Source organism: Drosophila montana, unplaced genomic scaffold (genome assembly GCF_035044405.1).
Source record: "Drosophila montana isolate Dmon_TW-CO22-7 unplaced genomic scaffold, ASM3504440v1 contig_3619_1, whole genome shotgun sequence".
Classification (NCBI taxonomy): domain Eukaryota; kingdom Metazoa; phylum Arthropoda; class Insecta; order Diptera; family Drosophilidae; genus Drosophila; species Drosophila montana.
The window spans coordinates 141,622-154,875 of NW_026998503.1; the positions used below are offsets into that span (position 1 = coordinate 141,622).

Consider the following 13,254-nt stretch of genomic DNA (forward strand, 5'->3'; position numbering starts at 1 on the left):
GATATGTATATAATTTAAAAAGTATAGTGTTAATATTCGGTCTGTTGGTCCAGCCTTGTCAGCCCAAAAAGAAAAACAAGTTTAGTTTTCCAACTGGTTTTCAGGCGACCTAGCAAAACGATTGAGCTATAAATTTGATATCGATTACCTTTAATTTCATAAAGCCGTTAGCCATATCGCCAGATAAATTTATTTAAAACTCCTATCGGTCATCCCTACTTTCGATAACAGCGAATTTTGTTATTGTCCGTCTAGGCGATTGCAACGCAATTTTGTGTTTTAAATTTTAATTATAGAATTTCAGTGCCTAAATACAGTCATAGTTATAACGAAATTGCTTTGAATTAGTCAAGAATGTTTTCACGCAAAAGGCCAGAGCCTCCAAAGCGCCGACAGCACGATTTATCCCAGGTAAGGAAAGAAAAACAAGCAAATAGAATTGTCTATTTACAATTATGAGTCATGCTTTCCCTTTCCTCTCGCCTTGCGAACGCACACGAATACGCACACAGTTCGGTTTAACGGAAATACCGGATGACTTTGATCCCAGCGCTGGCTTTGGCGATGATGATGCAGTGGATAGCGATTTAGAGGCTGAGCTGGCGGCAATTAGCGGCGGCGGCGGGCCAAAGCCCAAAGCAAAGCCAAAGCCAAAATTGTTGCCCAGCAGCGATCTGGACAAAATGATAGCCGATAGCTTGCGCGATGTCAGCGATGATGATGACGACGTTGCTCTTGAGAATGACAGTGATTTGCTGGGCGAGCTGCATGGCATTGCGGGCGTGGAGGATGGGGAAGAGGAGCAGCCACCTGCTGCCCCCGCTGCTGCTGAAGAACAAGAGCCGGTTCAGACCTTTCTGCCGACAACAACAGTGGACACATTGGGCATCATAAACCAGCGGTTGGACATGTACAAACAAGCTGAGGCCAATGCAAAAGCCGCTGGGGAATCAGGAAAGGCGCGACGTTTTGCGCGTGGCCTAAAGACACTTCAAGATCTACAGAAGCAGTCAGCAGCCGGCAGGAGCATCAATGTTGATGACATTCCGCCCGAGGTGAGCATCAAGCCGGTAGGTGAAGCACCTACAGAAGAGCCCATGCAGCCCAAGCGTGCCGCGCCAGCGCCCCCCACGCCGGGCACACCGCCAGCAACAGAAGCAGCTGCCTCGCCCAGCACACCGCCAGCAACAGCTACGCCCTCGCCTGCTAGTCCCTTGGTGTCGCAAATGCGCAGTCGTCAAAATGAATACAAAGCCGCTGCAGTGCAAGCCAAACGCAGCGGTGATACAGCCGCTGCTCTGCAATTTCTACGCGTGGTGAAGCAATTCGATGTCGTGGTAAAGATGTGCGAGGACGGTCAAGAGGTTGATCTGAGTGATATGCCGCCGCCGCCGGGCGAATTTCTAGCATTCATGGCCAAGATGCAGGAGGGCGCAGCACCTGCTGAACCAGCTCCAGCCCCAGCTCCAACAGCACCAGCACCACCGCCGGCAGCTGCAGTTGATAGTACAGCCGCGCCCACTTCGATGATAGAAGCGCTTCAGCAGCGTCTGGATAAATACAAATCTGTGGAGGAGGCTGCCAAGGCGGAGAGCAATACCAGCAAAGCGCGTCGCTTTGGACGGATTGTCAAACAGTATGAAGACGCCATCAAACAATACAAGGCAGGGAGACCCGTGGCCTTTGATGAGCTGCCCGTGCCACCGGGCTTTGGCCCACTGCCCACGGCGGATGCTGCGCCTGCCGCACCTGCACCCACGCCGCCCATGTCGCCCACATCACCGCCTGCTACAGCGAGCACTTCCGCTGGTGGCACGCCCACCAGCTCTGGCACCGTGACGCCGACGGCAGCACGAAAAGCTCCTTCGCCGCCACAGCCCAAGGAGCTAACGACACGCACGACGGGCAATCATCAGAAAAGTAATCTGGCAGAGCAACAAATGAAATTGCTGCTCGAGCGGCAAAAGGAGTTTAAAGTGGCCGCCATAGCAGCCAAAAAAGCGGGCGAAATCGATCAGGCCAAGGAATACCTAAAGATCTACAAGGGTTTCGACTCGCTGCTCAATGCTGCAAGCAGCGGACTGCCCGTGGATCTCAGCACGGTAAGCTTAACTGGATTTGGTTATACTAGGAATGTAGTAAATAATATGTGTACTCCGATGACAGCTGCCTGTGCCGCCATCGCAACGTGACAATCTGGAGGCATCGTTTGCCATTGTGTCTACCGAGGATTGTGATCCGAGCGATGACATTTGCGAGATTGGCGTGCGCATGGAGGAGCAGCTGGCCAAACAGCTAATGATGTGCAAAAATACGCGCGATCATCACAAGGCCATGGGCGATGTGGCTGGCATGAATCGATTTGAGAATCTCGCACTGACCGTACAAAAGGATTTGGATCTGGTGCGTTACTCCAAGCGTAAGAATCAAACACTGCCCAAATTCCATTACGAGAAGCGTTCCTTCAACATTGTCCATTGCAACACGGATCTGACGGACAATGAGCTGGAAATTGTAGTCGTGCGCGGCATTAACTACAATGTGTCCAATCCCAAGGATGTAGACACTTATGTGCGCGTCGAGTTTCCACTGTTGAATGTAAGTTTCCAGCGTTCGATTTGTCAGTTAAATTTTGCTAATTTCTCCAATGCTGCAGGATGAATCATTCAAAACGAAAACCAATGTGATCAAGGACACGGACAGTCCCGACTACGATGAACGCTTCAAGGTAGACATTCAGCGCAGCAATCGCCAGTTTCAGCGCATCTTTAGACGTCACGGCGTTAAATTCGAGATCTATTCCAGAGGGTGAGTCCAACTCTTTAAAATGTGAATCGAACGCTTTATTGAGCACTGCAAATTTTAACTCTTACTAATGCCTACCGCATATACATATAAATTAACCAAGGTGAAGCGGAAGAAACCAAGTAGAACTCATTGTAGTCCGTCAAGTATAACATGCATGCGAGGTTCTCTAAGAATAATGTCGGGTTAAAGCTATTACACTTGATTCTTTCTACATAAATTATTAGATAAATCCAGCTGTTTAGACCCCATGAAAATAACTTTTCTAAATATCTTATTAAAACTAACTTCAAATTTAGTACGTAGATTAATTAAAGACGAATCTGGAATACCGGAAGGAGTATCAGAACGTTTATATTTACTTTAGTAAAATTTAAGTATCTATTATAAGTATTTTAAGTTTAGAGGGGTTGATCAGAATGTTTGAATATCCGAAATTAGAAGTATTCAGAAATTAGAAAATAGCACATTAATATTAATTTAAATTTTTTTTCAAATTTAGTAAAAGTTGAAAATTTAGTAGAATTTTTTATACTATTTTGGTTTGGTATTATCTATTTGTATTTGTCAATCTGCTAGCTATTCAAACAAATGTTAACGTCGTTAACATAAACTGTTAATTACATAATCCGTGCATTTGCCTTATAACAGCGCGCCACAGGTGTTTAAATGGTTTTGGAAACGCCCTAGACATCTGCTCATATGTATTTTTAGTAGAAATTTTGGTTCTTTACTTTATAGTTTCTTCTTTAAATACCTTAACAGGTAATTTTTTGTTGTTGAGCTTTGCCCAGATATGAGTTTAGCACGCTCGCTGCTTTTCACATTTCCATTGTTGCAAACATTGAATGCATAATTCGAAAGTTTTTAATCAATATGTTTTACAAATTCTTACGCCTCAAATCCCAACAAAAACTCATTGCTACGCAAAACGCTATAAATAAAAATTAAAATAAATAAAACAAAAAAAAAAAAAAACAGCTGCAGTATTGATTGTTGTGGACTAAGTCGTAAACTGCCCATATGTTGTTTCAGAGGATTCTTGCGATCCGATACGCTTATTGGTACCGTCAATGTGAAGCTGCAGCAGCTGGAAACCAAGTGTGATATACACGATACCTACGATGTGAGTGCAAAATAAAACCATGTAAATTATCAATTATAATTAAATCATTAATCCTTCATTTGCAGCTGATGGATGGTCGTAAGCAGGTCGGCGGCAAGCTGGAGATCAAGGTGCGTGTACGCAATCCCATATTGACCAAGCAAATGGAGCACATCGATGAGAAGTGGCTGGTGCTGGATGCCGAGGGCTGAACACACTGATGCCTGGACTCTCTTTTCATATATATATTTTTTTTGTACTTTATCGCAAAACAAAATTTGATGTGTTTATTGCTTAAGACATTGCGCTGAACGCTTTGGCCTCCCCGGGGTGGCACTTATGTATTAATGTGTTACATAAACATACACACGCACTCACACACACACACTTACTCACATACACACACACGTTATGTACTATATATATATATATATATTTGTATAAATATTTATGTATATGAGATAACTATATATGGAACAAGACGCAGCGCTGCTCTGAAGTTTTGTGCCCCATTATTTGATCAGTTCCATGCCAAAAGTTTGATAGAGTTGAAGAGTGGGAGATTTGGAGAGTGAGCAGCGCACGCTGCTTGTGGCCAAGCAAAGCCTGATTATGTTTCATCTAATATGCCCGATATGTTAATAAACCCATACAATTTATATAAATGTGTTTGATAAAGTTGTTGTGCTAAATTATAACTCCAGATATTCGACTATTTGTGAGAAGGCGCTGCTCTCATTGAACACATCCACGCCGCGCACCTTATAGAAACCTGGAAATATAAACAAGGAGGATGTCAATTTTAGCTGAAAGTAAACCCCAAAAATATTTTCCTTACCATTTACGCTGCCATTCAGGCCCGGCGCATACTGAAACGATGGATAGGGCAGATGCCAGCCCATGGAGATGTGCAGCCACTCGGAGCCGGCACGCTCTCTGAACCAAACCTCATAGCTCTTCAGGCATTGGGTGGAGCGTGATTGTTCGCTCCATCGGATGAATACCTCGCGCTGTGTTACCTCCACAATTTCCAGCTGCTGCGGCCGCTTCAGCTTGGGCCATGCCGCCGAACAGACGCGCAACAGCATCACCCACGGCAGCGGCAGGCTGGCCGAGTTGACAACCAGCTCGCTGTTGTACTGCCAAATGGGACCCGTCTCATATAGTCTGGGTGTCTGCGCCCGTCGCATGGCCTCGCGCACTGTGGCATTCGGATAGGCGGGACTGCCGGCCTGCTGCCACACATGCGCCGGGTCTGTGCTGTGCGGCACCAGCAGCTCCGTGATGAAGGCCGACTCATTCGCAATGGACATGTTCAGCGTGTATTTGTGATGATATGCGGTCAGTTGGGGTCCCGCCTGCTCGGGACTCAGGAATATGGTGGCCATATACTGTGCCACCCCATTGCCAGAGATGCTGCGCAATACCTGCACACTGTGCTTGCTGTCCATATTCACCAGCTCCAGATCAGCGGCTCGAGTGCCCAGCTTGGCCAACATGCCCAGCGCCGCGTAGACGGGCTTCTGCACGAACTGCGAGTGCGGCGGCTGCGTCTCGTTCATGCGAAAGTGCGCCAACAAGGTGCTGAAAGATTGCCGGTTCGGGATTGGGATATAATTATGATCTAGTTAGTATATTATGGCAAAAATAATTGTGCTTTAATTGTAAACAGTATCAAGAAATCTTAAAGTCTCCAAGTTGGATTTCAAAGCTATCTTCCTTTTCAGGAATTTGTATCCGTGTCCTCGAGTCGATTCATTTGGAATCTTTATGTCGGTTAGGAAACCAACTTTTACATCATATCAATCCCAGTGATTGGGCTGCGGCAATGACTACTTACCGCTGGCTAAACTCGTATGGATGATAGCTGAGAAAGGCGTTGTCATGGCTGATGGACTCCAGTTGGGCCATTGCGCCGCCAGCGAGCTTGGCCTGCCAGTGCTGCATCACGGTGGATATCAGGATGGCCGCATAGCGCACATCCGCCTGAAAGTCGCGCGGCGTGCTCCAGCCCGCAACGGGATCAGCCTCACTGCAACCAGGCGAAGAGCAAACGCCTTTAGTTATGTACAATAAGTGGATTGGAGCTATGCCTAGACTTACTCATTGGCCACTGGCAGCTGCTGCAGCTGGGGATAATCCTGGTAAATCTTGGTGAGCAGCGCCAGAGATCCATTAAGAATTTCTGTAGCGCTGCCATTCAGACCCTTGCGATGGTAGGTGAGTATATCGATGGGACACTTGGCTAGTTGCTGATTGCACAGCTCCAGCAGCTGCCAGCAGAAGGGATGATGCTGCTCGGACTTGAACAGGCCGGCGGGTCCACGCAGGGCACGATAAAGCTGCTGCTGGCGCTTGGACTTGCGCCTGCCGCCAGCCTTGCTCAGGCCTCGGCGCACAGCCTGCACATACTCCAGATATGATGCAGCCGTAAAATTGATACGATTGTAGCTGCGCAAATCCGGCTCGTTCCAGGTCTCATAGCGCCAGTTGGACAAGCGTGCGGGGCCATGGCGAGCTGCGCAGAAGATGAAGGCAAGGATATTACCCGGACAACTACTTAGGCAGCCTGGAATGGCTTACCCAGCTGATGATTGATGATGCTCTTGACAAAGTGCTCCCACAGGAACCAATTGCGTTCGGGATTGGCGGTGAACACATGACCTGGATTGGCCATAAATTCCAGCACCGGCGACAGCTGCTGCTCCTGCAGCATATCCACAAATCTGTCAAACTTCTCATAGTCATATTGGGGCACACCCTCCGTGCTGTACTCCAGAAACTGCACCAGCTCCAGCAGCCAATGGATGCGTATGTGTGTCACCGCGCCCGCGGGCAATGCTCCAATCTGGCGCAGTTGCAGCTGCATCTCGGGCGCCTCCAGAGCGCCGCTGATGCCGCCATGATTGATATCGCCGGCTGGACAGAAGCCCACGCCCGTCCAGAAATGGGGCAAGGCATGGTAGACCACATCGCCGCTGGTGTAGTGGGCGTGGCCAAGCTGTCGTGTGCCCAATGCCAACAGCAGCAGCAGCAGCAGCCACGGATGAAGCAGCCACATTTTTTTGCAAAATACAAATAAAAATTGTTAGAAAATAATCTCTTGATTTATTCTGTTTATGGTTTTATTTATTGCGCGTTGATTTGCTGATGATGTTGATAAGAGCTGCGCCCCAGTGCACGGTGTGTCTGTATCTGTTGCCGTTGGCCGTTGACCACGGCCTTGTCTCGTGACGTCACAGCCAGCAGCAGCAGCAGAGCACCAGCAGAGCAGCAGCAGCAGCAGAGGCAACAGCTAAGCAACAGCGTGCCAGTTTCACACAATCTCCCCCAAAAATAAAATAAAAAAAACAACAACAAGAAGAATGACTTTTTTCGGCACACCGAAGATTAAATACCCTTAGAAATCAGCCAGCAAAACGGGTTTGAACCAAACCGAAATGGCAGCAACATAGTTTTATATCGAACCGGTTTGAGTCGGAAATTGCAGTACATTTTATTTATTAAGAAGGAAACTTTTAAACCAACCAGTTCTCCGTACCGAAACCGAAAAGGAAAGAAGAAAAAGTGAAGCTGGTAACTCAGCAGCTGAGTTTGGCCCAGATCTTTTGAAGTACGGAAAAGTTACTATACAAAAACTCATTTTTCAACTGATTCTTCCAATTTCGCGAGTGGCCTGATATTAATAAGATTTGATTCATAAGAGAGGAGCATGGTAAAACTCGTAATGAATCATCTCGCGCTCCCATCCGGCTTTGCATATAACGTGACAAAATGATAATACCCTCTGGAAGGGTATACAATATAAAAGTGCCGGCGCGCCGCATTGATTGAGAATTGCAATCCCTCATTAGGGGTGGAAAAATGGCGAGCCCCGAGTCCGGGGCGGGTCGGGCACGAGGCGAGAGGCGAGAGGCATCTACATCGGATCTCAGCTCTCAAATGGGGGAGCGAAAGGTGACAAATATAAAATATTTTATGCTTGCGGGTGATAATACAGCAGCAATTACACGGCCATATTCGAGGGGTAGTTATTAGATACAGGTAAAAAGATATTTAACGATTATTAGTAGGCTTTGCTCGCATTTCATATTTAATCGTTTAATGCTCTAAGCTATAAAATTGATTCGTTTTTAATTAACTCAAAGTCTTTACTAGGCCTATCGATTTTGCAGCTTAGCCTCTTAAATTCTTGATTTGGCCTTTGGGACAGATTTATTAATTAAATTAATTTAAAGAAGAATTTGTTTAATGAATTTATTTAAAGACGAATTTCCTAAATGAATTTATTTAAATTTATTCATTCAAAGAATAATTTGGTATTTAAAATATTCAAATATATTTCTCAACATATTTTGAAATAAACGAATAATTGTTGTATTTCAGGATGATTTCTTATAAGAAAAGCTTGCATATATTTTGCAAATTTTTACTTTAATTTCCTTTCAGGTTTTCAAGAATTTCTTTGTACTTGGGAATATTCCTTATATTTCAATTTTAGAATTTTATATAATAACATTTTTTATTTCAATTTATTGCGGACATCAAAAACCCTAAATTAATCTCCTTTGAGAAGAATTTGAAATATTCTCCTTACTTAATTGTTGAATTTCAAGATTATTTCCTAAAAGAAAAGATAATCTTCAAATATTCAAAGATAATCATCACATTTGTTTTTTTTTCAGGTTTTCAGGAATTTCTTGTTATTATCCTTGACTTGGGAAAATTTCTTATATATCAATTTTAGAATTTTAGATAATTTTTTATTTCAATTTATTGCGGATATCGCAATTTATGATGGACAAAAGCGAGTGAGATTTTGATTCTTAGGATCCATAGAATATCAAAACTAACCCGATTTACATGTGAAATATCTTAATGCCTTTTGGCAAGTTCTCAAAATTGATTTACCTTTCATTTGGCAAGAAGCAATACCTTTTCCAGGCGGTTCGTCCAAACAACTCTATCGATTTGTAAGGTATTTAGAAAGTTGTCGGGTTGGAGAATTAATTTGAATAATCGCCGACAATTCGTATTAATGGAATCATTAGCTGGTAATGCGAGTTCCAAAATGTTGCGCACTTTATGAATGGATATATTCAGAGATACACCTGGAAGCTCTACTCAATTCAAGTCGGAGCTCTGGTTGAACGCTCTCCCATGGCTATGAAAATCCTGCGTGATTTGGAGGGCGTGGCCAGGCCCACACAGCTGTGTGCTCTGCTGCCCTTTTTCAGCGGCAATCAGTCGGAGAGCTTTGGCATCAGTTCCCGGGGCAAGCTATATGGACGCATTTTGGCTCTGCTGCTGCTCGTGTCGTCGGTGTTATTCTGCGAGGATGTGCTGTTCGCCTCGCAGGATTACAAGCTGATGGCGCATTCGCAGGGCGACACCGAGGACATAAATCGCACCATTGAGACGCTCTTCTGCATCGCCAGCTATACGATAATTGTCATCTCGAGTGTCCTGAATGGAGCCAAGCATTTTCGCACAATACGTGATCTCTCCCAGCTGGATGGGTATCTGGAGGCGCACGGCTATGCGGCGAGCTATAGCTGCCGATTTCTGGGCACACTGCTGGTGCTGGCCTCGGCGAGCGTTGTCCTGGTCGCCTTCTACTATATACACTTCCTGAGCGAGATCGACGCGCGGCGTCAGTGCATCCTCATCCTGATCTACAGCCTGCAGATGCTCTACTCCTGCATGTTTGCGCTCTACCTGCGCACCATACTCATGGGTCTGGCGCTGCGGATCGAGTTCCTCAATGGACGGCTTGATCTGTTCACGCAGAAGGATAGACAGCTCTACGACAAGGACGACTGGTGTGAGCTGAGCAACCTGATCGAGATACTCTGCAAGTTTCGCTACATTACGGAGAACATGAATTCGGTAACTGGTGTCGCGCTGCTCTTCTTCTTTGGCTTCTCCTTCTACACGGTCACCAACCAGAGCTACTTGGCCTTCTCCACGCTGACCACGCCCGACCAACTGCGCAAGGAGGGGCACGACACGATGGGCCTCTCCTGCGCCTGGGTGCTGGCCGAGACCGCAATCATGGGCGTCATTTGCAGCTCCTTCGATTGCCTGGCCTCTGAGGTGAGTGCGAGTGCATCTATATTCCTATGAATATACGGTATCTACCTTTGAATAAATACATTCGGGATTGCACTTACATGTGCATTTATGAGTGTACTCAAAAATGCATAGGCAATATGGCTGTATTCGCAAATCTACTCCTTATACTACATTTGAGTACATTCATTATTATGTTCAAAAATATGATGAATACTTTGACAAGTCTCTTCACTAATATTTTCATGAGAGCATTCGTGAGTGTATTCAAAATAACCTTAGCAACATGGGTATATCACAAGTCTATGAATATGAATGGATGTACCTTTGAATAAATACATACGATCGGAAGTGCACTTACAGGTACATTAATGAGTATACGGGTGTATTCACGAATCCCTTCCATTTTTGAGTACATTCATTATTATGTTCAGAAATATGAGTACTTTGACACGTTCATACGTCTGTTCATTTAATATTTTCCTGAGTGCATTCGTGAGTGTATTCAAAATTTGTTTAGCAACATGCGTAATATACGCACAAGACTATTCCTGATTATATATTTGAGTATATTTCTTAAGAGTATATCAAGAGTATATTCATTTGCGAAAAAAACTTTAGTTATATATGATTATATTCGGATAAAGAGTTTTTCACAAAAGATCTTTTAAAGTCGACTAAATATAATATTACAAAAATGTAAGTTTTTAAAAAAATTTCAAAAATTAGTGCGAAATTGGGGGTATGGAGATGATTTTTTATTAAATATTATTTTGATAATAAAAATCTTTGTTTTTAAACCGGTTTGAGCCCAACATTTCAGTTTAGTTTTTCCTAGTAATCAAAAAAATAAGCAAACCGAAACTCGGGCTATACACTTTGTAAATAAATACAATTTTCTTTAAAATCAATAACTTTTGAGAAAGACAAAGGCCAAAAGTACGAATAATCATAGCTCCAATAATTGGCTTTATCTAACAATATTTGATAGATGCCAATTTTGGGTAGAGACCAAATCTAGCCCGCATCTTGTTTATGAAAATATTTAATGCTTGCAATATTTTCAGTACAAAGGGCAGTTGTAAATTAAATTAAATTAAATAATTAAAATTAAAACCTGGATTCAAGGATGTGGAGAGGCAGCTTCACAAACCAAATCCAAAGGCAAAGACAAATATTATTTTGGGTCTGCTCCCAGTTGATATTTATGAGTGTATATTCATCAAGTATTCGTGAGTGTGAGAATTACATAAATTGTTGCATAAATTATAAACTCGCATGAATAAGTGAGTGCACTCACAATTATTTACGAGTGCCAGCGAGCGTGAAAAATCATACGCTCCGCAAATAATTGCCCACTTCTCATTTTTTTCAATGCCACACGCCGGCAAACAAATTAATTATTGTAATGGACGACGGATTGGCGATAAGGGCCCAAATCAGATAAGCGCGAGTGCGTTTCAATCGGTGTTCCACCTGACCAAAGCACGCACCTAGTTAGCCAAATCCTTGTCGCCAGTGTCCTCTAGGCAATGAGTCCCAACAGTTGGGTAATTGAAATGGCAGCGCAGAAGTCGCGTCTCTCGGTGCATCCGCAACAGCGACGCCTTTCGCCACATCCGCATCTGCTGGGCAACGATGCATTCGTGCGTCCGGCTGAGGCGCCGGTCGAGAATCCCGTTTTCGAGGATATCGGCGCCATATTGTCGGTGCTGAAGGCGAGCGGCCTGTTGCCCATTTACGAGCAGGTGTCCAGCTTTGAGGTGGGTCCGCCCACCAGGACCAACGAGTTCTATTCGTTTTTTGTGCGCGGCGTCGTCCATGCGCTGACCATATTCAATATCTACAGCCTGATGACGCCCAACGGGGCCAAGCTGTTCATCTCGCTGCGCGAGACGGACAATGTGAATCAGTGGATCGAGCTGCTCCTCTGCATTCTCACCTATACGCTGAGTGAGTCAAGATCCCGCGGAACTGATCGAGATTCTGATTTCATATTCTTAATTTCGCAGCTGTTTTCGTTTGTGCCCGCAACACGAAATGCATTATCCAAATCATGAACGATATCCTCAAGCTGGACCAGGAGGTGCTGCGTCAGTTTGGCGTTGCGCTAAGCAACAACTGCAATTTCTCAATCAAATTTCTGCTATTGATTGCCGCCTGTCAGGCGTATATTATCTTCATACGCATTCATGTGCTCGATGGTGAAATCACGCCCACCACCTACATCCTGATCGGGTTCTATGCGGTGCAGAATGGCCTGACGGCCACCTATATTGTGTTTGCCTCGGCCCTGTTGCGCATCGTGTGCATACGCTTTCAGTTTGTCAATGGGCTACTTAATGGGTATTCGTATGCCCAGCAGCTGGGCAAGAGTCGTCGCCAGCGGCAGTCGCACATGGAAAGCTTTCCCGAGGATTCGCTATTCATTTATCGGACACACAATCGTTTGTTGCGCATCTACAAGAGCATCAACGAATGCTGCAGCCTGATAATTGTGTGCTTTCTCGGCTACTCCTTCTACACGGTGACCACCAATTGGTATAATCTATTTGTGCAGATCACCAACAACAGGGGCGTCATCTCGTCCCACATAATGCAATGGTGCCTCGCCTGGTTGTGCTTGCACACCTCCCTATTGACCCTCTTGTCGCGTAGTTGTGGTGCCACCACCTACGAGGTGGGTCTCCGTGGACTGACATGGACTCTACTAATTAGGTGAACCATCTATTTGCAGGCCAATACCACATCACAGATACTGGCGCGAGTCTATGGCAAGAGCAAGGAGTTTCAAAATATTGTAAGCTCTGTATCTTAAACATGCTATATGGAAGTGGAGTATATATGTATATTCTACTTCGACTGCACAAATCAGAATATAAACACTTCCATATACAGTATTTCATTGTTCTTATATATAACCCCGGAATCTAACTACTTCCAACAGATTGACAAATTTCTGACCAAGAGCATTAAGCAGGAGGTACAATTCACGGCATATGGTTTCTTTGCAATAGACAACTCGACGCTTTTTAAGGTTATCTAAGCACAACAATTATTATCTTAATCGAAAATTGCATTAATTATTTCTCAGATCTTTTCAGCTGTCACCACGTATTTGGTCATTTTGATACAATTTAAACAGCTCGAGGATTCGAAACTGGAGGAACAATTACAGGAAACGCACTAAATATAAATTTATATATATACTGTTTAAATTTATTAGCTATATTTATTACCATTACAAATCTTACGCAAATTGAACTAGCTGC

At 44.5% G+C, this 13,254-nt stretch overlaps 3 protein-coding genes across 5 annotated transcripts; 2 read left to right on the plus strand and 1 right to left on the minus strand.

Moving 5' to 3' along the window:
• The first annotated feature begins 233 nt into the window (after positions 1-233).
• l(2)gd1 (lethal (2) giant discs 1) lies at positions 234-4,575 on the plus strand. 2 transcript variants are annotated; one of them, XM_064692538.1, is made up of 6 exons: positions 234-411; positions 513-2,102; positions 2,167-2,598; positions 2,657-2,808; positions 3,787-3,931; positions 3,997-4,575. In XM_064692538.1, exons 1-6 carry the CDS (start codon positions 355-357, stop codon positions 4,120-4,122), a joined length of 2,502 nt encoding a protein of 833 aa, XP_064548608.1. In that variant the 5' UTR covers positions 234-354; the 3' UTR covers positions 4,123-4,575. The 2 variants fall into 2 exon arrangements, with proteins under 2 accessions (XP_064548608.1, XP_064548609.1); XM_064692539.1 differs by having other exon boundaries at positions 235-411; positions 3,841-3,931.
• Positions 4,320-6,991, minus strand: Idua (alpha-L-iduronidase). The gene is made up of 5 exons (XM_064692540.1): positions 6,494-6,991; positions 6,014-6,428; positions 5,751-5,942; positions 4,749-5,494; positions 4,320-4,682 (listed from the first exon to the last, which is right to left on the minus strand). Exons 1-5 carry the CDS (start codon positions 6,969-6,971, stop codon positions 4,603-4,605), a joined length of 1,911 nt encoding a protein of 636 aa, XP_064548610.1. The 5' UTR covers positions 6,972-6,991; the 3' UTR covers positions 4,320-4,602.
• Positions 6,992-8,805: 1,814 nt separating this feature from the next.
• Gr32a (Gustatory receptor 32a) lies at positions 8,806-13,217 on the plus strand. 2 transcript variants are annotated; one of them, XM_064692555.1, is made up of 5 exons: positions 11,515-11,935; positions 11,995-12,662; positions 12,720-12,782; positions 12,930-13,019; positions 13,077-13,217. In XM_064692555.1, the coding sequence occupies exons 1-5, from the start codon at positions 11,515-11,517 to the stop codon at positions 13,170-13,172; spliced, it is 1,338 nt and encodes a 445-aa protein (XP_064548625.1). In that variant the 3' UTR covers positions 13,173-13,217. The 2 variants fall into 2 exon arrangements, with proteins under 2 accessions (XP_064548626.1, XP_064548625.1); XM_064692556.1 differs by lacking the exons at positions 11,515-11,935; positions 11,995-12,662 and adding an exon at positions 8,806-10,006.
• The last annotated feature ends 37 nt before the right edge of the window (positions 13,218-13,254 follow it).

Coding starts and splice junctions, on each gene's coding strand:
- Idua (XM_064692540.1), bottom strand. CDS start 6,971: ATGTGGCTGCTTCATCCGTGGCTGCTGCTGCTGCTGCTGTTGGCATTG. Junction 5,495..5,750: donor CCATACGAGTTTAGCCAGCG/GTAAGTAGTCAT, acceptor GCAATCTTTCAG/CACCTTGTTGGCGCACTTTC. Junction 4,683..4,748: donor CCTGAATGGCAGCGTAAATG/GTAAGGAAAATA, acceptor TTATATTTCCAG/GTTTCTATAAGGTGCGCGGC.
- Gr32a (XM_064692555.1), top strand. CDS start 11,515: ATGAGTCCCAACAGTTGGGTAATTGAAATGGCAGCGCAGAAGTCGCGT. Junction 12,663..12,719: donor GTGGTGCCACCACCTACGAG/GTGGGTCTCCGT, acceptor ATCTATTTGCAG/GCCAATACCACATCACAGAT. Junction 12,783..12,929: donor GCAAGGAGTTTCAAAATATT/GTAAGCTCTGTA, acceptor TACTTCCAACAG/ATTGACAAATTTCTGACCAA.